The 27,097-nt window shown below is 42.1% G+C and overlaps 1 protein-coding gene across 2 annotated transcripts; it reads left to right on the top strand.

Moving 5' to 3' along the window:
- Positions 1-1,221: 1,221 nt before the first annotated feature.
- On the top strand, positions 1,222-26,702 carry LOC139471536 (endoglucanase E-4-like). 2 transcript variants are annotated; one of them, XM_071253913.1, is made up of 12 exons: positions 1,222-1,277; positions 2,780-2,958; positions 4,418-4,739; positions 5,396-5,578; positions 6,247-6,434; positions 7,501-7,660; positions 15,614-15,725; positions 21,506-21,656; positions 22,947-23,091; positions 23,396-23,567; positions 25,391-25,581; positions 26,595-26,702. In XM_071253913.1, exons 2-12 carry the CDS (start codon positions 2,785-2,787, stop codon positions 26,651-26,653), a joined length of 1,857 nt encoding a protein of 618 aa, XP_071110014.1. In that variant the 5' UTR covers positions 1,222-1,277; positions 2,780-2,784; the 3' UTR covers positions 26,654-26,702. The 2 variants fall into 2 exon arrangements, with proteins under 2 accessions (XP_071110014.1, XP_071110013.1); XM_071253912.1 differs by lacking the exon at positions 1,222-1,277 and adding an exon at positions 1,405-1,429.
- The last annotated feature ends 395 nt before the right edge of the window (positions 26,703-27,097 follow it).

Genomic DNA, 27,097 nt, shown 5'->3' with positions numbered 1-27,097 from the left:
TACCTTTAGGAAAAAAATCTGGCAATAGTGTTCGAGTACATCGATGCGTTTTTTTGGAGGCCATATACAGTATCTGATATAAGAATTACATCATCAGCAAAGAGTAGCAGGAATAGTTGAATTATGTCTTGATGGAGCTGAATTCCGGGTTCACAGTTAGCCAACCTTTATCATATAATGGGTAGGTTTCTCGGCAGGATAAAGACAACGGATTAAAACGATATCCGTTGGGGTCATATGCGGATAGAGATGCAAATATCAAAGGTCAAGTAGGGACTACTTTCACTGTTTATAAACAAACATGGCGTCGCCCTTGTCATTCGGCGATCGAGTCAGAATTAACCATCGGGAATCTGGATAAACTAAATGGATAATTGCTATCATTATCAAAAGAACAGTCTAATATACTGAAAATCCGTGTCTAACTGTGACGTAGCTAAGGGATTTTATAAGTTTTGGCAACTTTGGAGATATAAATTTTGAAACAATTTTGCGAGGGCACTAGGCCTAGCCAAGCGGGATCAGTAGCCATATTTGTGCTTGAAATCTTTTCCACAAATTAAAATTGTTGGATTTGGCCAACATATGTTCCATTTGTTACCTTGTTTCGTTTTGTCGCTGTGTGTACATCTGACTGCACTTCTTAACATTATGACAGCACATGCCGACTGTCAACAACGTCTGAACGTGGCCGTGACGTCTCATAGACTAGGTTTAGAGTAGTTTACTTTTGACAAAGGGCAGTTACTCTAGCGGATAGACCGATGGATTGCCGCGAAATGCAAGTAAAAACAATTGTTGTTTTGCGTATATGTTGCTTCGCCACTGTAGAAGAAACAGATTTCAGTTGGAACTATATTGGCTACTGTCACTGTCCGACTGACACATCACTTACCCTGTGACGTAATAAATAGTAATGCGAGCATTCAAGGAAAACTCGCAATGTTTCGGTAATGTTTGTGAGAGAGGGAAAGCGATTTTCAAGCACAGAATTAAAGAATGACAATATTATGACATTATATGATAAAGAGGTTATTACGCTTGTGTGTTTTGGGATGGTAAGGATCCTGTATTAGGAATAAACACGATATGTTTAGCTCGCCAAGGCTCGCTGAATACAATGTTTATTCCTCATGCAGGATTTTTACCATTCCCAAACACACTTGCGTGATAACCTCTATTGACACGTGTACCAGAATTAGAACAGATTACAAAGATAAACCACTCCCAACTGCAGACATAGCATACGCACTAGTCTCGTCCTATACAGAGAACAGGTAAGAACGTTGGCTAGCGTTGTGGAATTTCAAGTCCGTACAATGTGTATTACTTCGCCAGTATAGAACAGTTGGATTATGAATCATTATCATTGTGATTGTACATACTTCTCCCGGAGATACCTGACGGTTTGACAGTTAGATGGGATTAAGTAGGTCTTAAACTCCGTTATAGGTTTATCAAAGGTACTTTGTTTAGCCCACCAGATCTGCATAATTGAGGATCGGCAAATGTTTAGAAATTGACTTAAAGGTTTTTAGATGTCTTCATGTAGATGAGAAACTTCTTTTTCCGACATTTGCATATTTTTTAGGTTTTCGGGAATTTGGAATGATATTTTCTCATATTTTACCACGAGCAAGTCCCTGAGCCAAGTCTCTAGATGCAGCTGTAGATGTTGCCGCAGCTGCGGATGTAGCTATAGCTGTAGATGTAGATTGTATATTAAACATAAAGTCGGGTTAATGAAAGTATACACCCATGTTTAATGGTAGCTATAAATGAAACAAACAAGAAATGATTATTCGATGGTGATGTGATTCGAGTATCAAAGTTGTGTATGGAACTTTAATTTTGAAATGTTTCTTTGACAGTATTCAGCCTCGTCACATTTGTATTTTTGGGGTTAAATCCAATTTTCAAGTATATACTTGCAGTTTATTTGTATTAAAGGGTCATCACGTTCATATTTGATCTTCGAAGATCATCACGTTCATATTTGATCTTCGTAGGGCATCACGTTCATATATGATCTTCGTAGGGTACCCCGTTCATATTTGATCTCTGTAGGGTATCAGGGTTCATGTTTGATCTTCGTAGGGCATCACGTTAATATTTGATCTTCGTAGGGCATCACGTTCATATTTGATCTTCGTAGGGCATCACGTTCATATTTGATCTTCGTAGGTCATCACGTTCACATTTGATCTTCGTAGTAATCAGGGTTCATATTTGATCTTCGTAGGGCATCACGTTCAGATTTGATCTTCGTAGGTAATCAGGGTTCATATTTGATCTTCGTAGGACATCAGGGTTCATATTTGATCTTCGTAGGGCATCACGTTCATATTTGATCTTCGTAGGTCATCACGTTCACATTTGATCTTCGTAGGGCATACCGTTCAGAAATCCCAGCATAGTTCAGCAGGATGGAAACTGGACTTTCAAAGTCAGTAAACTCCCTTGCCTAGGGAAGATGGGGCTGTGTGTAACCAGTGAGTGAGTGTGGTTTTACGCCGCTTTTAGCAATATTCCAGCAATATCACGGCGGGGGACACCAGTAATGGGCTTCACACATTGTACCCATGTCGGGAATCGAACCCGGGTCTTCGGCGTGACGAGCGAACGCTTTAACCACTAGGTTACCCGACCGCCCCCTGTGTGTAACCGAAAACACAAGTACAATGTTGACAGGAATGACTGTTGGGTCTGCGAGATGTGTGACTCGATGACTGTGTATATCTTGAATGCATTCATCACCGAGGTCACCTTGTTCCGTCAGCTGTGATGTTCCTGTTGCTGGTGGCCGCGATCCTAGGGGTGACCTCCGCTGTCACTGACGTCAAAATCACCGGCCACTGGGAAGGAGGTTTCAATGGTCAGTTCTGCATCACGCTAACAGAAGAGTTGCATGGCTGGAAAGCTCATCTTGTGTTCGACCATGAGGTCAAGTCACTACAAGTAGGTAGCCTGGTCAGGCTGACCTGGAGTAGGTCACACTTTCAATATGTTTACGACCCGTGAAGATCCGGCGTAGAATAGGTCCCATGGTTATCGTAAAAGGCGTCCATGCCCTGCCGTAAAAGGTGACTATTGGGATCGGGTGGTCAGGCTCGCTGACTTAATTGATGCATGTCATCGCATCCCAATTGCGTGGACCGATGCTAATGATGTCAATCACTGACTTGTCTGGTCCAGACTCGATTATTTACAGACTGTCGTCATATAGCTGGAATATTGCTGAGTGTGGCGTTAAACAACAAACAATCATTATGTTTACCTGTAACGTTGGAATGAATGAGTGAGTGAGTGAATGAGTCGGGTTTAACGCCGCAGTATTTCACAGCGCGTCTGCTTAATGGGGGAGCAAAACCCAAAGTGATGAAACTCTTTCATAATTTTGAATAAAAAAACTACGAGACGCGTTAGTGCTGACAAATCAATGATGATAGGATCTTGACGCACCAAAGGGACGCAACTGTTGGTGAATAGAGGTCCGCCGTGAGTCCGTGGATAGCTTCTATCCTGGGCCAGAGAACCGGAATTATATGTCAGTATTTACATGTTTTGGCCGTTATCAATGAAAGTATTTTAACTACAAACATTGGCATTTGTGTCGCTATAAAGACACTCACTGGTCACCTGGGGCCTTGTCCATGCCTATGGTAACAGATGATTCTTGGGGACATTGGCCATCTTGATGACAAGGGTTATTAACTCAGGACATTGGTAACATAAATTGCAGATAATTGTTGGTCACAATCGACCTTATTGGTCATGGACCATTTGTGCCTTGGACCGCCTCCGTGGTCTAGTGGTAGAGCGTCCGCCTGGAGAGCGGAAGGTCCGAGGTTCGATCCCCAGCCGTGTCATACCAAAAGACGTTAAAAGATGGTACTTGTTGATGGCGCGCGTCATTAAGGGGCTAAAGCAAGGACTGGTTTGCTCGGAGTCAGTACACTGTGTCTGAGTGGGGTATTCATGTTAATATGCAGCATGGTGTATCTCAGTAGGCTTGCAGTATAAAATCTGCATTAGTCCGGACTAGTACAAGCAGCCACACACACACACACACACGTGCATGCGCGGCGCTATATAAGTGCAATAATCTTAGACGCGACGTGAAAGCCCATTTCACCTCACCTCACTATTTGCGCCTTTCTAACAAGCATCGATTGCAGTGACCTTAGAACGATAAGCACCCAATACGGCACCGTGAGCCATCTTTAGATTAAATATTTCTTTTGCACATCAATTGGATTCATTGGGTCTGGTTAGTGCTGTCGTGGTTTTGTTTACCCAAGTGACCTATACATGTACTACCGGTTTGATGACCTCTCGAATGTTTTAGTGAATCCGTTGAATATGTTGTCCAGTAAGCTGGTGTTGTTTGAGGCTAAATGAAGTCACACGTTTGAAGGTCAGTACGGCGGACATCGTGGAGACGCGCGACAACAACAAAGAATTCATCCTCAAGAACAAGGACTGGAACAAGGATGAACAGGTGGGACAACAACTGTGCGTCAACTTCATGGGCAAGACTGACGGCAACGTCGACATGAGAGGCACCGTGTTCATTGAGAACATCCACGGATCCGCGACATCTTCGCCGACACAGCAGCCCCCGATAACACAGCCGACGCAGCAGCCCCCGATAACACAGCCGACGCAGCAGCCTGTTCAGACACAACAGCCAGTCACGTCCGCTCCGGTCACGTCCGGAGGCCAGACACAAGCACCCGGTAATAGTGTTGAAACTTGTCCTGGGATTTAAGTTAGAGACAAGATTTGTTTTGCTTACTGCTTCAAAATATGCAATTATTTTTCTGTGATGCAATTTTTTTCACGACACATTATTTTCAGGACGCCCGGTATGCCCTGCGAACTAAGACCTTAGAACAAATTATTTGTTTCTAACTCAAACCATTCTTTCATAAAGCGACCATTAGTGTTCCACGCCTCGGGGGCAAGACACCAATTCTATCCAGTGTGAAATATGCCTTTAATATGGAACGGTTAGTATGCTTAAAAGTGTTTCTCGGGCACGTGTTTCTGAAATGTGAGGAGGGACGTCGTTCTTTTTATTTGTTTAAAACAAAAGTAATGGGGGATGAAAACCCTTTTTTATTTCTTTTCAAACAAAAATACTAACAAACATGACTGGACACACTTTGAGCTCTTGAAAACAATGTCAAGCAAGCATATCATTTTATGAAAAACAAAGCACGCTTAACATGACGAAATTTTTGAATTTTTGTTGTTGTTGGCTATATAAATGACTGACGCGCGCTTTCCGAGGAACGTTTTTTAGCCCAACCTTTCACAATGTTAAAACTGGAGGACCAGGATGCTGAGGCATTCTTTGGTAGTAGATTGAATTCTTTTTTTACTGTTTAAGTACAAACCGGAAGTAGCACCGCCAAGTACGACTACCGGAAAGCACTGGGTCTCTCCATTCTCTTTTACGACACCCAGCGATCGGGCAAACTTCCGGCTAATAACCCCATCCCTTGGCGAGGTGACTCCGCACTTGGAGACAAGGGAGATAATGGCGAGGATCTCACCGGCGGCTGGTATGATGGTACGTGGTGAATTCATCCGCGCAGTGCACTCATGATGACTTTTAGTGAGTGAGTATGCTTTTACGCCGCTTTTAGCAATATTCTAGAAATATAACGGCGGGGGACACCAGAAATGGGCTTCACACATTGTACCAATGTCGGGAATCGAACCCGGGTCTTCGGTGTGACGAGCGAACGCTTAGGCTACCCGACCGCCCCGTGATGACTTTTAAGGTTTACATGGTATGGCCGACTTTGGGCTCGCATCTCTATACGGTGTAATGACAAACAAAAGAGTAAGGACGTCAATTAAAGATGTATGACAATATAACACCCTGTTCAAAAAATCGATTCTTGACCAGACAATCCATTGATCATATCATGAACGTCGATCCACCTCTTATGACCAGCATATGTTTCTGGGGACCTGTTCTCGCCCCGATCCCAGTGGTTTTGAAGGAGGAGTGATGGGATATTGTTGGTTTGTACCTAATTGTACGCTAGTTGGGTTGTTGCCATTTAGTACCCGTCAACCAGTCAATTTTACGACCTTCTGTCATTCAATATCACAGCGGTGGTCAGAAATGACGAACCAAGGCCTTCAGCGAGAGAACGCTTTACCCACAAGGCTACACTACATGATGATGATGATGATGATGATGATGATGATGGTGATTTACATTTTCAGCCGGCGACCACGTCAAGTTTAGCCTCCCCATGTCGTCCTCCGCGTTCATCCTGGCCTGGGGACTGTCTGTGTGGAAAGATGGCTACACGGCCGCTGGTCAGCTGGACCAAATGTACGACATGTTGAGGTGGCCACTGGACTACTTCCTCCGATGCTGGATCCCGGACAAGGAGGAATACTACATACAGGTCAGACTTGTCACGTGCCACACCAAGGGCTGGACATTCACTCTGTCTCTACTGAGAAGGCCCCCGGCGGTGTATAACGTGAATTATATTTCATTGCAAAAACGTTTGATAACTGATCCCCGTTTTGTAAACTTCATTATCCCTGTAGATTGAAATCCCGTTAACCCGCATACCTAACTGACACCATACGTATTTATTGATAGCGGAAAAAATAAACTAATTAACATGATGCTATGGACTATATACATATAAATGGCCTTATTGATCAGGGGCGGTGGGGTAGCCTAATGGTTAATGCGTTTTCTCGTCACGCCGAAGACCCGGGTTCGATTCGCAGCATGGGAAAAATGTGTGGAGCCCATTTCTCGTGTCCCCTGCCGTGATACTTCTGGAATATTACTGAAAGAGGCGTAAAACCATCTCACTCACCCCTAATCGATCACTATGTAGCCACCAGATCAACCATCAAGACATACCCTCGATTTGCTTTAGTTATTATTTATTAAATATGATCACATGATATGATCACAAAGTTTTGTTTCTTTTGATGGCTAGTATATAATTGGTGTGCTACTGTTTTAAACTGATCAGCAAGCTGCACCTATGAAGGTTGATATACCAACGTTTGCCTCAAAGTTTTTTCATAGAAACAAACAATTCCCTTTAAATTGAAAAGGAGCCCAAGTGAGATTGGATATTTAGAACCTGAACCTGAGGTAAAACTAGACTTGCTTCGTTATACAGTAGGGCTAGGCGGAAGGGGAAAATAATATCATTCAGGGACTGGGAGACAGTCTTAGTTGATATGTAAACCGTTATTTTACGATCATATGTTTGGTTATGAAAATACAATAAACTACGGTTATAACGAACTCAAAGGGACCTCTAATTTTAGTTCGTAATAACCGAAGTTCGTTATAAGCATACATACAGCATATATACAAGAAATGACCGGGACTAAAAAATAAGTTCGTTATATCCGTCAGTTCTTTATAAACGTGTTCGTTTTAAACGTCGTTTACTGTAATTATTAAAATAAGCAAGCAATCCATGGCACACCCTGCAGGTGGGAGACGGAGGCCCCGACCATGCATACTGGGGAAGACCGGAAGACATGACCATGGCTCGCCCAGCTTTCAAGCTAACGGCTAGTAAACCCGGAAGTGACGTATCAGCTGAGACGGCTGCTGCCTTCGCTATGGGGTCTGTCGTCTTTAAAGACAAAGGTACGTTATTACAGGTAGCCATTTTAATACAATACTCATGTGCACAGTAGGGCTGGGACGGGTAACTCGGGTACTCGGGTCGGGTGGGTCCTGAGTGAGTGAGTGAGTGAGTTAATGTTTAAAGTCACATCGGCAATATTTCAGCCATATCGTGACTAAATCAAGTTGGACATTAATCATATATAAATAAAGACAGTTAAATCTGTCGACGAAGGACTGTAAAAACACTAGACTATCACAAATGTAGATTTAAAACTAGCAGATCATCATAAAAAGTGTAACAAATCAAAACAGTACACAATAAAAAAGGGCTATAGATCACCAATAACCAAAGGTAGGTCACCATACTAGGTACCATGGGGACTTACGATATTTCTGCTACCTACATGGTAACCCAGCAGGATTTACACCATCGCTCTGGCTACTGGTGATTGTCAGTGAGTTTTAGCTACATCAGTAAAAAACAACAAGAATTCTACGAATAAGAGCATCGAAAATGAAAAAATACTTTGAATGAAATGGGACTGACATACCTTCTCAGGGGAACAATTTTTTTACGTTACTTCAACCCCCTTTAAAGGTACAGCCACTAACAATCACAGTTATATAATCATTTTACCAAATTAAAAGCACATACTTTATACAATACATATCAAAATTTATCAATCAATTCTATGTCTTTTAAAAAACCAAGAATTAAATGAGAATTAATCTGATTAAAAAGATCCCTGATGGATGAAACTTTGAAATACTTATCCCTTGTGATGGAAAAATCAATACAGTCAAGCAGGACATGCTTGACCGTGATTCTTTCATCACAAGGGATACAGAACGGAGGATCTTCACCTTTTAATAAATATTCATTTGTATACCTTGAATGGCCAATTCGACATCGTCGTAAAATGACCTCTTCAAACCTGGACTGACAACCCAAGTAGGTGTAACCGATATTTGGCTAAATTTGATGTAATTTATTGATACCTACTTGGGTGTCCCACTTCTTTTGCATAAGATCTCTGATGTAACATCTGATCACAGGTTTATAATCACTGTATGGAATTAGAAGTGGTGTCACAGATTTGTTGAGCGCTGCTTTAGCTGCAGAATCAGCCATTGTGTTTCCTTTTATGCCCACATGACTAGGCAACCAACAAAAGACGATGTCGTATTTGCCAGTTGAAAGATCATTATAAAGTTCTAAAATGTTTAAAATAATTGGATGATTAGAAGAGACGTTTTTCAGTGCCTGAAGGCAAGATAGAGAATCAGAAAGATTATAAATTGTTTTCATGCAGACTGTTTCTGAATGTAGAACAAGGCTGTAAGGATGGCATTGGCCTCAGCAGTGAAAATAGAGCTATTGTCTGGTATTCGAGATGATAAATGTTTTGATCCAACGACAGCGGCACTTGCTACTGTGCCACCGTCCTTGGATCCATCAGTAAAGATTGAACGGTGTGTATCGTATTTAGATCTTAATTGTAAATATTCCTGTTGATATACTAGTTGATTAGTGTCAGATTTGATAAAACGAGTGAGGGAAATGTCTACCTCCGGCCTCACCAACTGCCAGGGAGGAGAAGACAAAAGACGGTAAGGAGAGATAAGGTGGGTCCTGAGTAGGACCCGGGTACCCACATGACTACCCCGACCCGAGGTTAGTCACGGGATATAATGTAATGACATTAACAATAAAACAATGGTTACACAACAAGTAAAGCTAATGTTCACATTTCTTTCTCACTATGCAAGCATTCGTTCTGACTTGTATATGTTCAAGTAAGGATACAGCGTCTATCAACTGCAGAGTATGCATGATCAGTTTGTTTTATACGTGTATCTAAATAGTTATTGCCAGGGCATCGGTAAAACAATTCCCATTCGGACATTATGTACCCAACTCTTGCGACATATAGCAGGTATCCGGGTAGGGCCGGGTAAAAGTGTGTCGAGTACCGGTTAGTAAATTTGGACTCGTCCCAGCCCTAGTGCACAGAGCGAAGGGCGGCAGATAACTGATCCGAATACCAAAGAATATCCCGAGAAGGGAGCAGGTAGAACGTGCCCTGAGACAGATCAACGAAAAACATTGGGTCGAAGTGGATGTAAGTACTCAATTTAAAAAAACATGTGCTTTTTTAAAAACAAATCTCTGAAAAATAGTGTCAAGATCAAGATGTCATTGTACTGGAGGCCTCCGCCCCATATACAAAACAAGAGTGAGTGAGTGTGTGAGTTGGGTTTAACGCCGCTTTTAACAGTATTCCAGTTATATCACAGCGTGTCAGCTTAATGTGTGAGGAAAGCCCGAAGTGATGCAGGTCTCAGACGTTTACCACTTCGGTGAAACCCACGAGCACGGGTATGGTGCTGACAAACCTAGAAACATAATCGGGGCGAACCGGGATTCGAACCCACGATCATAGGTTTCTGGCGAGAACAAAGGTATAATATCAGTGAGCACAACACAGCTACAGAGACGTGCGACATACAATACATCTGACGTAGCTTGTGTTTCGGGCCGTTTTGCCTTGTGTGGGCGTGGTCCCGTTTGCTACGTCACAATAGGCAAGATAGTGGGGGAATTAACTTGGTAGAGCTGATTACTCGGCTATCACCTTTAAAACAGAGAGAAGGCTGCTGAGTCCCTTTACGTCTTTATTCGTGGTAGAGTCTAATTTCATATATAGAGAGATATTTAAACAATATTACATTACAAGATAGATGCAGTCAATGACTTGTTACATTAAATATATAATTGACAACCATACATGAATTGATAGCGACTCGTTTAAACTTTCTTAACAGGATTGTTCTAATAAATAAGGTACAAAAACGAATTGTGAATAATAAGCGACTGGGAGGTATTTCATGTTATTCTAGCTACACCATTTCCTACAGGAACTGTTAACATTTACATTTACGGCATTCTAGCGTTACTCGTGTATTAACATACAAATGTATTTAACATACTGTATAATTTCAATGCCGTAAATGCTTAACCAAAATGATAGACGTAGCATGGCCAATATTCGCATGAGACGGTATTTACGTGAGATTACCCGCGGGTATTTACCACTATGTACTCTTTCTCATGCTATGTAATGTACGGCTTTATCTATCACTTGGCATATCAACAGTTAATGTACAAGTGAACTAATCCACTAACATCTTTATAAACACACACATACAATTAACACTCAAGGTGCTTTGCGGTATAATGAATGACATATAACTTATTCTTAAATATTACAAACCATGGTAAATATATAGTTGCTTGCACAGGACTCCGTATATATAGGGACTCAGGCCTTCTATAGAATGTGTTAGTTACCTAATATTGAAACTATGATCTAATTACAATAATTCGACAGTTACGGAGCGCACCGACCGCGTAATATCCTTTATATTCCACCTACCTGAAACTAAACTGATGGTGCGACCGGCCATACACAGCATGTTATAGCCTGGGGCATAACCCTAGCCTGGCCACCTGGCTGAGGTAGATAATCCAGTCACTGGTTTGTGACGGTCAGTCACGTGCACGGCAACTAACTAACATGATCTACAGAAATATATTTGGGTATAGCTCGTTGTAAGATACAATATTGAGAGAAATACAAAACATATTATTGAAATATGACTACTATAATTATGGGTTAATTATAGTGATTTTAGGACTAAGACACATCTGTGCAGGTAATGTAACAAAGTGGGTGTACACAATGAGTTAACGAAGTGACGTCACGATACTGTGAACATATTTCACCGACAAAGTGCATGGTGAACAAATAGTGCTAACCTAAGAACTGTTTTTCCATCCTTGAGTTCAAGAGATTTACATGAATACAAATTTGGTAAACGCCATTTCTGTGGGAACTATGCTTCACTTAAATCAGTATAAACAGTACTAACAGTTTATCAAATTCATCCTCTATGCAAGTTTGACAGAAAGGACACAATATCATTGGTATCAGTATAGAACGCTGTCGACCAATGCTAACCATTTTCCCGAGGCAAGGGAGTTAACTGACTATATAAGTCCAGTTTCCACCCTTGCCGAACTAGGCTGGAATTCCGGAGTTACATTTTGTCTGGATTAACGAGGCTATGCCTAGTCCAATCAAAAACGAAATCGACATGCGGCGCGTAAAACTGCCGAAACATCCGGTTCGTAAACAACATGGATTTAAACGTGCAGATTTCCGTCGACTGCAGGGGTTGCAAAGCAAGTGTATCGTCAATTTGGCGTCGTCTGATATTTTGCAAATCTTTTGATGTTTTAATCAAGGTATTGAAGTGATCTGATTCACTTCGCCGGGTGTGACCCGTTTTATTACAGTATAGATCTTGATTATTGATCAAATCGTCTTGACTGGGCGCCGCCATTTTGTGTGAAGCAAATGAAAGTGATATGAGCGACGAAATCTTATTGGTCAATATGAGGGACACAGAAGGGACATAACTCGTAATAGCCACTTGTGACGCTACGATCGAGCCAAGAAATACCAGCCAAGTTCGGCAAGGCTGGAAACTGGACTTTCATACAATTCAGGTTCAATTAGCGACTTAAAAGATCTATACATTGCATATCTTGAACTGTTTTCAAGTGACGAACTGAAGTCCCGATGAAACATAGTGACTTTCTATGAAATGATCTTTAAAAAATCCTGTTTATTACTTTTTTAAACCGATGTAACAGCTGAACGCCGTGTTCCCCCTGTCAAAAAATATCGTACGTGAATTCGTTATTCTACCATGAATTTGGAATTTTTTTTATCTACAATTACAGGTTACAAAATGCACAGATGCGGTTACTACAATATTCAAAGGATGTGTGGCAATACACTTCGTGCAGAAAACACGATAGAAATCTAATTTAGCGCGGTTAAATCTACAGGTAACCTAGCTCTACATTGAAAACCCAGTATGTTTATCCCCTAAATATAAAATGAGAATAAAATTGGACTTAATAAGCAGCCTTGTTCAAACCAAGAGATCAATATAAAAAAGTATGTTCCCTGACCATCAAATCGTCTACATGCTCTTACCTTTATGTTCATACTTTTTAACATTTGTAGTTTTTTACGCTTCTGGTCAGTTCTAGTATTCTGAAAACTACCATGCTTTATGCCCATTAAGAGAATCAAATGCTTTCAACGAATGCTACGTCGAGCCTCTTCTTACGATTTAATAGATATTTCTAAATAATAGCATAGAGCTAAAAAATGTGGTATATATGGAATATTGTTTTTTTCGAAAACCCGCTTTCGTTTCCGGAATTTTGTCTCTCATATTTGCCAAAAGCGTCTCTTATTTAAAATACATGTAAAGACTTTACTAAGTCTACTATTCAGGGGGATTCCTCTATAGTTATCTGGATTAGTTCGATCCCCCTTTTTGTGGAGAGGTACAATTATAGATTTCGACCACATTAACAGTATCATTTCCTTAGAACAATATAGGCATTTCAACAAAAAGATTATCTAGTCCGTGTGACTTTTCGAATTCATTCTTAAGAGAATAAATTGCATCAATAATTTCCTCAACAGTGATATTGGCATCAAGAATACATCGATCAATGTTAGTGTAATGCTCATGACAACATATATCTGTGTCTGTATCAGAACTGGCTAAGTTCTCAAACATATCAGCAGTATGGAAGACATCTGTGAAATGAGTTAACCATTCGGTGGGATAAATTTTGCAATTTTTATATGCCTTTAAGTATATATTTTGATTCCCTTTCAAAATTTAGTAGGGCTACCCAGAGTTATGCATGCATAATTTATCATTTTTATGTTGCCGAACTTAAAAATTTATAACTACATGTTTGCTTATATACTGAACCGCAAAGGAAACATCACCCCAAGTAACATTGCATGAAAAGTTGTCATTTAAATATCTGGATATTTTTTGTCAAAGTTTCTAAAATTTAAAACTACCTTGTCCGGAAAAATGAAATTAAAAGATAAAAAACCCAAAGCAGATGACAATGAAACCGATCGCCCAAATGCATCACGGCAACGGCCATGGTAACCCGATGCACGTGAGTTCCGTGCAAATTGAAATGCACTCGGTTCCCCCATTTCTTGCCTTATAAAAACCCACCTAGAACGGATAACATTCATTCGTTATTGAATTGCTACCACATGCCAATATTGACAACAAATGAGCGACACCAAGCCCTTGGACGATTGCAAGCTGGACAAACCGCCCGGAAAGTAGCCAGTGCATTTCTAGTCCACGTAAGGACCATATACAGGGTCCAGCAACGGTACCAGACCACCAACACTACAGATGACCGACCATGGAGTGGAAGACCAAGGGTCACCACCCGACGTCATGATCGTCAGATTGTGCGACAGCATCTTAAAGATCGGTTTGCTACTGCTGCGGGAACTGCTCGACAGACCATGGGGACACGCCAGCGACACATTAGTGCGGACACCGTGCGTCAACGATTGACGAGCAGACACCTCCACTGTCCACTATGTTGTTGAGAGACACTCGTTGGGTGGTCCGAACATCATGGTGAGGGTGGAATTGGTCTTGCAGAGAGGGTCGGCCCTGTGGTTTTCCAGAACATCGGTCCAGGGAGAGGCAATGGTGTCACAGCAGCTCGGTACATTGAGTCTTGAGACCATACGCCATACCTCATTTGGCACGTCGCCGGAACCACGAGTTTCAGCATAACACCCACACTGCGAGAGCAACAAGAGACTTCCTCCAGCAGAATGGCATCAGAACCATGCAGTGGCCTGCCCTCGGTCCCGAATTAAATCCCATTGAGCACCTATGGGACGAGTTTCAAAGACGGCTGAATGACGTCCGACCAAGGCCGACAACTGCAGGTGAACTGCTTCAGGCATTCCTCAGAGTGTGGGCTCAAGTGCCCATGGCCTTCATCAACCGCCTCATCCATTCCATGCATCGACGTTGCACGGCAGTCATCAATGCACATGGCGGACACACGAGATACTGACTTGTGATGCCATTTTCTCAGGGACTAGTGTTGTGTTTCACTTTAAGAACATTTGACACTATAATTTCAACCTTGATGATCAGTTTTGCCAAGTTTCATCTTTTGAATATGCCTCAAAGTATGTTTACAGTGTCTGGACAAATAAGGTTTCTCATATATCTATCAATGGTGACGTTTCTTTTGCGGTTCAGTTTATTTACTCCTAACAGTACAATATTGTTTTCTGTAATGTTCATTTCTTTGTCGTCTGAACTGTCGATTGAAAACAGAGAAAAAAAACTGGACTTGTCAAATATTTACTTTTGTTTCAATATTGGCAATATGTGTTTTTTAAAACGAAAATTAGTTAGTCTACCATTTGTGAAATGTCCGCGGGTTCCCTACACCAAGTTATATATATGTGCGCGCGCGTGCATGCGTGTGTGTGCGTGCGTGCGTGCGTGCGTGCTTGCGTGTGTGTGTAGCATGTGTGCAGCGATTCTGTAGCCAGTGTTAGGGTTCAATGACGTTATTTAAGGCCATTAAAAATAGTTTTGTTTCTCGTGACGTTTTTTCACGAAACTAACCAAGCAGGGGTAACTGTAGGTTACAAGGGTATTAATAGATGTAAACGTCACTCTGTTTTACCATCATACCTCTTTTGGACCTGCCACGTGAGGCTCGAAGTATGAATATAAGTTATAAAATGTTAGATCTGGTGGAAAAACGAAATTTCAAATATGTTGAAAAGTACTCTTTTTTTATCTTGCTTAAAATTTTATAAAGAAGAGAAATTAGGATTGGGAGCATATTTAGCTTCAGTACATCCCAGCACACTGAATCATTTATCTGCGGGGAACTCTAAGAATGTACATTTACTGTTTGCGGTATATTATCTAGATCAACGCGTGATCCAGTGACGATGCCGCTGGTATTGATGGGCCTCCCGTGTTCTGGTTACGTTATGAAACCATGTTATTATCTTGAAGACCCGGCATTCTCCGCCAAGCTGTTAGATGCTGCCAAAACTCTGTACGACTTCGCCAAGAAGTACCAGGGAATCTACAGCAACAGCGTTAACCAGGCCGCCGGATACTACAGGTAAAGCTGGACAGGTAAAGCTGGACAGGTAAAGCTTAGAGTCCATAGGTACGGATTCTTCAGCTGGGATTGCATAGGTACGGATTCTTTAGCTGGGATTGCATATGTACGTATCCCTTAGCTGGGATTGCATAGGTACGGATTGTACAGCTGAGATTGCATATGTACGGATTGTTTAGCTGGGATTGCACAGGTACGGATTGTTAAGGTGGGATTGCATAGGTACGGATTGTTAAGGTGGGATTGCACAGGTACGGATTGTTAAGGTGGGATTGCATAGGTACGGATTGTTAAGGTGGGATTGCGAAGGTACGGATTGTTTAGCTGGGATTGCACAGGTACGGAGTGTTAAGGTGGGATTGCGAAGGTACGGATTGTTTAGCTGGGATTGCACAGGTACGGATAGTTAAGCTGGGATTACACAGGTACGGATAGTTAAGGTGGGATTGCATAGGTACCGATTGTTAAGGTGGGATTGCATAGGTACGGATTGTTAAGGTGGGATTGCATAGGTACGGAGTGTTAAGGTGGGATTGCAAAGGTACGGATTGTTTAGCTGGGATTGCACAGGTACGGATAGTTAAGCTGGGATTACACAGGTACGGATAGTTAAGGTGGGATTGCATAGGTACGGATCATTGAGCTGGGATTGCACAGGTACGGATTGTTAAGCTGGGATTGCACAGGTACGGATTCTTTAGCTGAAATTCCATAGGTACCGAATGTTAAGATGGGATTGCATAGGTACAGATTGTTAAGTGGGATTGCATAGGTACGGATTGTTAAGCTGGGATTGCACAGGTACCGAATGTTAAGATGGGATTGCATAGGTACAGATTGTTAAGTGGGATTGCATAGGTACGGATAGTTAAGGTTGGATTGCACAGGTACGGATTGTTTAGCTGGGATTGCACAGGTACGGATAGTTAAGCTGGGATTGCACAGGTACGGATTCTTTAGCTGAAATTCCATAGGTACCGAATGTTAAGATGGGATTGCATAGGTACGGGTTGTTAAGCTGGGATTGCACAGGTACGGATTGTTAAGGTTGGATTGCATAGGTACGGGTTGTTAAGCTGGGATTGCATAGGTACGGATTGTTAAGTGGGATTGCATAGGTACGGGTTGTTAAGGTGGGATTGCATAGGTACGGATCATTGAGCTGGGATTCCATAGGTACGGATCGTTAAGCTGGGATTGCATAGGTACGGATTGTTAAGCTGAGATTGCACAGGTAGGGATTCTTTAGCTGGGACTTCATAGGTATGGGATTTTAAGCTGGGACTGCATAGGAATGGTAGCGAACATATCAGAGATAACATACATACATGGTTTGAGAGTGTCATTAGATTACAAGAGAGAGAAATAGTTGGGCCACTAAACTCCAACACAAAACCCCGATACTTAGGCGTGAGGATCTAACGCTTTATCAGAAATCCCTTTCACCCTTTTTCAACCACATACTGCGATTTCATTGTCCAAGGTTTATTCACAATTACATGAACTCATGTATTCAGCATTACCTTGCAGCATTTTAGTGAGTGAGCGAGTGATTGTAGTTTCAGCCGTTTTCAGCAATAGTCCAGTGACTCCAAGAATGGACTTCACACATTATATCCAAATTGGGAATCGAACCCGGATCTTCGGCATTATGATCTAACACTTTAAGCACTAACCTACCCTATCGCAAATATTGCAGCTACAACACGGCGACCAGTGAATATTCAGCATGGATCAAACGAACCAATGATTGTTAGCAGGTACTTTGCCAACAATCCACGACGATGGGGGACGATGCCTCGCTGCAAACACTCGGCTAAACTCATTCCGTATACTACTGATTTCCATGTCTCTACTGATTTCCTTGTCTCTACTGATTTCCATGTCTCTACTGATTTCCATGTCTTTGCTGATTTCCTTGTCTCTACTGATTTCCTTTTCTCTACTGATTTCCTTGTCTCTACTGATTTCCTTGTCTCTACTGATTTCCATGTCTCTACTGATTTCCTTGTCGCTACTGATTTCCTTTTCTCTACTGATTTCCTTGTCTCTACTGATTTCCTTTTCTCTACTGATTTCCTTGTCTCTACTGATTTCCTTGTCTCTACTGATTTCCATGTCTCTACTGATTTCCTTGTCGCTACTGATTTCCTTTTCTCTACTAATTTCCATGTCTCTACTGATTTCCTTGTCTCTACTGATTTCCTTGTCTCTACTGATTTCCATGTCTCTACTGATTTCCTTGTCGCTACTGATTTCCTTTTCTCTACTAATTTCCATGTCTCTACTGATTTCCTTTTCTCTACTGATTTCCTTGTCTCTACTAATTTCCATGTCTCTACTGATTTCCTTTTCTCTACTGATTTCCTTGTCGCTACTGATTTCCTTTTCTCTACTGATTTCCTTGTCTCTACTGATTTCCTTGTCTCTACTGATTTCCATGTCTCTACTGATTTCCTTGTCGCTACTGATTTCCTTTTCTCTACTAATTTCCATGTCTCTACTGATTTCCTTTTCTCTACTGATTTCCTTGTCTCTACTAATTTCCATGTCTCTACTGATTTCCTTTTCTCTACTGATTTCCTTGTCGCTACTGATTTCCTTGTCTCTACTGATTTCCATGTCTCTACTGATTTCCATGTCGCTACTGATTTCCATGCCTCTACTGATTTCCTTGTCTCTACTGATTTCCTTTTCTCTACTGATTTCCTTTTCTCTACTGATTTCCATGTCTCTACTGATTTCCTTGTCGCTACTGATTTCCTTTTCTCTACTAATTTCCATGTCTCTACTGATTTCCTTTTCTCTACTGATTTCCTTTTCTCTACTAATTTCCATGTCTCTACTGATTTCCTTTTCTCTACTGATTTCCTTGTCGCTACTGATTTCCATGTCTCTACTGATTTCCATGTCTCTACTGATTTCCATGTCTCTACTGATTTCCTTGTCTCTACTGATTTCCATGTCTCTACTGATTTCCATGTCTCTACTGATTTCCATGTCTCTACTGATTTCCTTTTCTCTACTGATTTCCATGTCTCTACGGATTTCCATGTCTCTACTGATTTCCTTTTCTCTACTGATTTCTATGTCTCTATGGATTTCAATGTCTCTACTGATTTCCATGTCTCTACTGATTTCCTTGTCTCTACTGATTTCCATGTCTCTACTGATTTCCATGTCTCTACTGATTTCCATGTCGCTACTGATTTCCTTGTCTCTACTGATTTCCATGTCTCTACTGATTTCCATGTCTCTACTGATCTCCATGTCTCTTTTGATCTCCATGTCTCTACTGATCTCCATGTCTCTACTGATTTCCATGTCTCTACTGATTTTCATGTCTCTACTGATTTCCTTGTCTCTACTGTTTTCCATGTCTCTACTGATTTCCATGTCTCTACTGATTTCCATGTCTCTACTGATTTCCATGCCTCTACTGATTTCCATGTCTCTACTGATTTCCATGTCTCTACTGATTTCCATGTCTCTACTGATTTCCTTTTCTCTACTGATTTCCATGCCTCTACTGATTTCCATGTCTCTACTGATTTCCATGTCTCTACTGATTTCCATGTCTCTACTGATTTCCATGCCTCTACTGATTTCCATGTCTCTACTGATTTCCATGTCTCTACTGATTTCCATGTCTCTACTGATTTCCTTTTCTCTACTGATTTCCATGTCTCTACTGATTTCCATGTCTCTACTGATTTCAATGTCTCTACTGATTTCCATGTCTCTACTGATTTCAATGTCTCTAGAGATCTCCATGTGTCTACTGATTTCCATGTCTCTACTGATTTCAATGTCTCTACTGATTTCCATGTCTCTACTGATTTCTTTTTCTCTACTGATTTCCTTGTCTCTACTGATTTCCTTGTCTCTACTGATTTCCATGTCTCTACTGATTTCCATGTCTCTACTGATTTCCATGTCTCTACTGATTTCCATGCCTCTACTGATTTCCATGTCTCTACTGATTTCCATGTCTCTACTGATTTCCTTGTCTCTACTGATTTCCATGTCTCTACTGATTTCCATGTCGCTACTGATTTCCATGTCTCTACTGATTTCCATGTCTCTACTGATTTCCTTTTCTCTACTGATTTCTATGTCTCTACGGATTTCAATGTCTCTACTGATTTCCATGTCTCTACTGATTTCCTTGTCTCTACTGATTTCCATGTCTCTACTGATTTCCATGTCGCTACTGATTTCCATGTCTCTACTGATTTCCTTGTCGCTACTGATTTCCATGTCTCTACTGATTTCTATGTCGCTACTGATTTCCATGTCTCTACTGATTTCCATGTCGCTACTGATTTCCATGTCTCTACTGATTTCCTTGTCGCTACTGATTTCCATGCCTCTACTGATTTCCATGTCTCTACTGATTTCCATGTCTCTACTGATTTCCATGTCTCTACTGATTTCCATGTCTCTACTGATTTCCTTGTCGCTACTGATTTCCATGCCTCTACTGATTTCCATGTCTCTACTGATTTCCATGTCTCTACTGATTTCCATGTCTCTACTGATTTCCTTGTCGCTACTGATTCCCATGCCTCTACTGATTTCCATGTCTCTACTGATTTCCATGTCGCTACTGATTTCCATGTCTCTACTGATTTCCATGTCTCTTCTGATTTCCTTGTCTCTACTGATTTCCATGTCTCTACTGATTTCCATGTCTCTACTGATTTTCTTGTCGCTACTGATTTCCATGTCGCTACTGATTTCCATGTCTCTACTGATTTCCATGTCTCTACTGATTTCCATGTCTCTACTGATTTCCTTGTCTCTACTGATTTCCATGTCGCTACTGATTTCCATGTCTCTACTGATTTCCATGTCTCTACTAATTTCCATGTCTCTACTGATTTCCATGTCTCTACTGATTTCCATGTCTCTACTGATCTCCATGTCTCTTTTGATCTCCATGTCTATACTGATTTCCATGCCTCTACTGATTTCCATGTCTCTACTGATTTCCATGTCTCTACTGATTTCCTTGTCTCTACTGATTTCCATGTCTCTACTGATTTCCATGTCTCTACTGATTTCCATGTCTCTACTGATTTCCTTGTCTCTACTGATTTCCTTGTCTCTACTGATTTCCATGCCTCTACTGATTTCCATGTCTCTACTGATTTCCATGTCTCTACTGATTTCCATGTCTCTACTGATTTCAATGTCTCTACTGATTTCCATGTCTCTACTGATTTCAATGTCTCTAGAGATCTCCATGTGTCTACTGATTTCAATGTCTCTACTGATTTCAATGTCTCTACTGATTTCCATGTCTCTACTGATTTCCTTTTCTCTACTGATTTCCATGCCTCTACTGATTTCCATGTCTCTACTGATTTCCATGTCTCTACTGATTTCCATGTCTCTACTGATTTCAATGTCTCTACTGATTTCAATGTCTCTATTGATTTCAATGTCTCTAGAGATCTCCATGTGTCTACTGATTTCCATGTCTCTACTGATTTCCTTGTCTCTACTGATTTCCTTGTCTCTACTAATTTCCATGTCTCTAGTGATTTCTATGTCTCTACTGATTTCCTTGTCTCTACTGATTTCCATGTCTCTACTGATTTCCATGTCTCTACTGATTTCCATGTCTCTACTGATTTCCTTGTCTCTACTGATTTCCATGTCTCTACTGATTTCCATGTCTCTACTGATTTCAATGTCTCTAGAGATCTCCATGTGTCTACTGATTTCCTTGTCTCTACTGATTTCCATGTCTCTACTGATTTCTGTGTCTTTAGGTCGAGTCATTTTAAGGACGAACTGTGTACCGGAAGTGCCGTTCTGTACAAGGTGACTGGAGAGGCGAAGTATTTGGCTGATGCAAAGAGTTTTAACACAGATGAAGTCCCATGGGGGTATTCCTGGGACGATACGAAAATTGGATGTCAGGTTAGATTATTGAGGCCAATTTCCGCTTAATCCTAGTGTTAAAAAGGTTAGAAAGATGGTTGTTGGGGTGATTGTGGTATTGACAGTGAACTTTGCAACGGCGACGATGATGATAATATTGATGATGATGGTGATGGAGAAACTACCACAACGTCATGGAGTGAGTGAATTAAAAATTTAATCTCGCATCTGCATTAATTCAGCCAAGTAGCGACCGCAACGTCATTAAATGGTAATAATGGATAGACATCTACGCTACAAAACCACTGGACCAGACAGTCCAGTGGTTGACATGATGACCATGGATCTACCATGACATTCATCACCCGATCCTGACCACCCGATTCCATTAGCCGCCACTTACGACAAGCATGGGTTGCTGAATACCAGTTTTAACCCGGATCTTGCAAAGAAAGTGCAAGCTCGATTCATTCGCCACCACTCGCCCCTTTCCGTAACCTGCAAGAAGACTCGTCCCCCTGTCGATGAATGTTATGTGTGAAAATACGACAAACCAATCAGAATGCGCGTATAATTTTAAGTTCTTCGTCAAAGAATCCCTCAGAAATATTTTTTGATTTTACATATGTCTTGCATCTTAAAATATACCCAAGACACAGTTAAATGTGTTCAATCATACTGTATAATTTCGCTCGTCCCAATGTGCTTTAAATAATGCATCTGAAATATATATAATACATGGGGAAATAATATGTGAACCATTACGCAACGCAACAATTGTTTTGGGTATGCCCGTTTGCGCTAAGACGGAACCCGGTCGCAAAATGGCCATGAGAGGGGCACGAGTCGCTATTCGGCTTGTCCCGGAATAACACGAGTTGATCACGAATGAGCTCGATTGTACCTCAAAAGTTGTCAAATGTACACACCATTGGGATATTACTCGACAAAAAGGGCAAATTGATTCCCCTTGGCATACAGTCTTGTGGATAGTACATTGTCACTCTGAATCTTTATGCTCAGATATGACTGGTATGACTGGTCTCTTTTATATCCTGCTCAGATCCACCTCCACAGTCTAGGGATGGAGCATCTTGTCAGAGAGAGGAAGGTCTGTGGTTCGATCCCCAGCCGCATCATACCAAAATACGTTCAAACATGGTACTTGTTGTTACCATGCCTGGCGAGAGGCATGAGGGGATCGAACAAAGGCTGGTTGCCTTTAAAATCAGTAGACAGAGTGGGGTACCTATGTTTATCCGCGGCATGATATCTAGGGAATCGCCTTTTAACAATTATTAAACAACAACTGTTTCTCTCGAACGACAGCTGCTGTTGTTCGAAGTCACCAAGGACGCCAGCTACAGCAAGCAGGTGGAGGCCTTCATGACAAGCTGGATGGCAGGCGGTGCCGTCCCCTACAGCCCGTGTGGCTTGGCCGTCAGAGACAAGTGGGGAACGCTCAGATACGCAAGTATGTTGTGGGCTTTGCTCTCAGACAACAGTTAGATACGAGGAATTACTAATTTACTTTTATGTCAAATTCCCTCACCCTGCCATAATATTTAATTTAATTATTTAATTCAACTGGTTAATTATCAAAGTTTGTCGTATGTAAGGAAGCTGTGAAAACTAAACTGACTGTTGTATGAGAACAAAATAGTGGACCTATCATTGATATAACTGAACTACTGTTCAGAGCGTCGCCAAAACACTCTCTCACTCACCTATCCATCCAAACTACTCACTCACTCACTCACTCACTCACTCGTCGACAGCCAACTCCGCTTTCATCGCCCTGATGGCCGCTCACGACGGCATCAACTCCAAAACATACCAGCAATGGGCTGAAGGGGAAATCAACTACGTCCTCGGGGACAACCCCAAACACATGAGCTACCAGATCGGCTTCGGGAGCAGCTACCCTAGAAGCCCGCATCACCGAGCCAGGTAACATCTGTCTGTGTCGTCGTAGTTGCAGCAGCTGATGTTGTAAATGTATCAAGACGTAACAATGGATTAGGTGCTGGCCTCAGTAACAGTTGATGGAAGGTGTTTGTAAAAATATATTGGGTGTTTGTTGATTAACGCCACACTCAACAATATTCCAGCTGTATGACGATGGTCTGTAAAATAATCGAGTCTGGACCAGACAATCCAGTGATTGACATCATGAACATGGATCCACGCAATTGGGATCGATGACATGCATTAACCAAGTCAGCGAGCCTGACCACCCATTCCGTTAGTCGCCTCTTACGACAAGCATGGGTTGCTGAAGACCTATTCTACCCCGGATCTTCACAGGTCGAAAACATTATTGAAGAAGTTATTGCTAAGGTGGTAATCAAGAAAATCGTCATTTCTAGCTGATCTAAAGAGGTGTAATGCTTTGTAATCACTACCGTATTTGTCATATAAATTAACCGTGCTGTTATGTCGCTCATATTTTTGACAAGATACACATTAAGTCTGTATGGCTGTACATTTGTGACTGGGGCGGTGGGGTAGCCTAGTGGTTAAAGCGTTCTCTCGTCACGCCGAACACCCGGGTTTGATTCCCCACATGGGTACAACGTTTGAAGCACATTTCTGGCGTCTCCCCGTGATATTGATGGAATATTGCTAAAGCGGCGTAAAACCATACTCACTCACTATCATTTGTCTCTGAAGAAGGTCCGGGATCGTATCGTATCGCTTCCAGTCAAGGAATGTTGTTTCGCACTAACCCTCGATAGCTCCTTGTCACGTGTTTGGGTGATGATTTTACGAGCGCTTCCTCTGATTTCGCTCATAGAGAAACTTGAGAAAACGAAGAAAATATTTCCAAGGGTTTTGTTCATCTCTCTGTAAGCTAAGGCCGTTTAGTTTTTATTTGGGGGCACGGGTGGCCCAGTCGTCTAAGGCGCCGCGATTCGCTGTGCAGAGTTGCGTCCCTTGGGCACGCCAGAAACCTATGATTGTGGGTTCGAATCCCGGTTCGCCCCGATTATGTTTCTAGGTTTGTCAGCACCATTTCCGTGCTCGTGTGTTTCACCGAAGCGGTAAACGACTGAGACCTGCATCACTTCGGGCTTTCCTCCCACATTAAGCTGACACGCCGCGATATAACTCACTTAGTTTTTACTACTTATTTTACGAATCCACAGCCCCGTACAATTGGGGATGTCAGACCGAAAAAGATATAAAATTTTGTTAAAGTGAGTTTTTGTTGAATCTGATTATCACGATCATGTGAAGATATTATAAGTTGTAGCAGGATCACTCCCGCGTCAGGTTTTATACGGAAAACCACTCGTGGTATAAAACGCGGGACGCATAACACCGCATGTACCCCGAGTTATACTTACCGACAATACACGAATTCATCTTACCGACATGTTTTAAAATGACATTGAAAAAAGAATTAAAACAATTTCAAAATTGACAGAATACAGCTATTCGACTGAGCTGAGGTTAACGTGTGCTATGTTACGTGTCTTTCACTGACTCGGAAAAGGCGAGCGGAATTTGGCATCGAAGCGGGGCATCAGGGATTTATTCTTTCCCCAGAAATCCACGTGCAGCCTGTCTTGTTCGTGGCGGGTATAAGGGATTTATTCTCCCGCTGAGGCATTTATTTCCCTCCATGGTATTTTATCAAGGTCACGTGGACCAATCCGACCTCAATATTCTGACATGGAGGTATGATAGGTTAATAACACTAATTACTGTTACTGTTAAACGAATGGGTCGATTGTACATGTGTTGCACTGATGCCTCTTGTATGCCAGCTCCTGTCCCGACCGTCCGGCCAAATGTGACTGGTCCTCCTTCAGTAGTTCCAGCCCCAACCCCCAGCTCCTCAAGGGGGCAATGGTCGGGGGTCCCGATGCCACGGACTCTTACGTCGACAAACGGGACGACTACGTCAAGAACGAGGTCGCCTGTGACTATAACGCCGGCTTCCAGTCATCGCTTGCAGGTAGGCGATAAACATGAAAGCTCGGAACTTAAAACATTAATTTCACTCGTGACATATTTTCCGAAATCACTCGTACCTCGTGGGTTATTCTATAATTAGATACCCGTAAATTTCGATATACTTAATACCCGCAAATACGAACATATTGGCAGCCCCTGATCAAACACACCTCAGTCTAGAATCCCTAAATACCGTCTTGTGTCTCTCTCTGTGTCTCTCTCGATCTCACTCACTTTCTGTATCTCTCTCAGTCTCTCGCTCTCTCTCCATCTCTCTCGTTCTCTCTCAGTAACCTGATTATGTATTGAGGTCACCTGATCTACGAGGAGCCGGTTTTTCATATCGTTTAATGCAATGAGTAGAAACTTAACTACAAGTACAGCCTCACCGAGTGAATGTTATTGCCCGGCGCAATCATCAATCCCATCTGGACCAGACAACCCGGTGATTGAAAGACTATGAGCAGCGACCCAGCTAATTGTGACCTACAATGAGTCCTATCACCCTTTGTGTCCACCCGATACCCATCCATCTACCTATAGTACACGCATTGGGTACTGGGGCCTACTTTTGCTCCCAAGGGAAATCGTCCATGCAATCGGGACTAGTCCATTTCTTGACCGCAAGTGACTTTGTAGGCATGAGTTAATGCGATGGACATTCAAACCAGGCATCGGGGGCACGGGTGGCCCAGTCGTCTTAGGCTCCGCAATTAGCTGTGCAGAGTTGCGCCCTTGGGCACGCCAGAAACCTATGATTGTGGGTTCGAATCCCGGTTCGCCCCGATTATGTTTCTAGGTTTGTCAGCACCATACCCGTACTCGTGGGTTTCACCGAAGTGGTAAACATCTGAGACCTGCATCACTTCGGGCTTTCCTCCCACGTCAAGCTGACACGCCGTGATATAACTGGAATACTGTTAAAAGCGGCGTTAAACATAACTCACTCACACTCAAACTAGGCAGCAAAAAGACAATGATACGTTGTTATATATAGACAATGTTGTGTTCCAGCACTGGTTTCCCTGGATGCGAGTAAAAAGCTCCCTCCCGCCCCCGCTGCCAAGTGTTAGACACGGAACAAGAATCACGGTGTGGACAAGAAAAAATAAAATACATAAATATGTTTTTGATTTTGTATTTGTATCAGCAATATGTCGCTGCAGTGTGGCGGCCAGTACATAATCGATTCTCAGCCAGTGAACAAGTTGTTGATGAATACCCCACGCCACCGGGGTACGTGGCACGTGGTCACAGGTCACAAATCATGTGAAGTGAAGCACGTTGAGCAGGTGGATGGGTGGCCGCGTTCAGCAGCTTGACTTCTCAGAGTATCACGGGCTTCGGTCCTGCCCCACACTGAAGCACGTGTAGCACATGAAGCACATGTGTTCGAAACGTGCCTCTGGCCACCCAGCCCCATCTTCCCGAGGCAAGGGAGTTAGCAGACTATAAATGTCCAGTTTGAACCCTTGCCGAACTAGGCTGGAATTATGGAGTTATATTTTGGCTGGACT

Source organism: Haliotis cracherodii, unplaced genomic scaffold (genome assembly GCF_022045235.1).
Source record: "Haliotis cracherodii isolate W230 unplaced genomic scaffold, xgHalCrac1.p SCAF_23, whole genome shotgun sequence".
Taxonomy (NCBI): Eukaryota; Metazoa; Mollusca; class Gastropoda; order Lepetellida; family Haliotidae; genus Haliotis; species Haliotis cracherodii.
The sequence above is the reverse complement of the archived record's forward strand: the minus strand, read 5'-3'. Positions and strand labels throughout refer to the sequence as shown.

Coding starts and splice junctions, on each gene's coding strand:
- LOC139471536 (XM_071253912.1), top strand. Junction 6,435..7,500: donor AGGAGGAATACTACATACAG/GTCAGACTTGTC, acceptor CACACCCTGCAG/GTGGGAGACGGAGGCCCCGA. Junction 15,726..21,505: donor CAGGCCGCCGGATACTACAG/GTAAAGCTGGAC, acceptor CTGTGTCTTTAG/GTCGAGTCATTTTAAGGACG.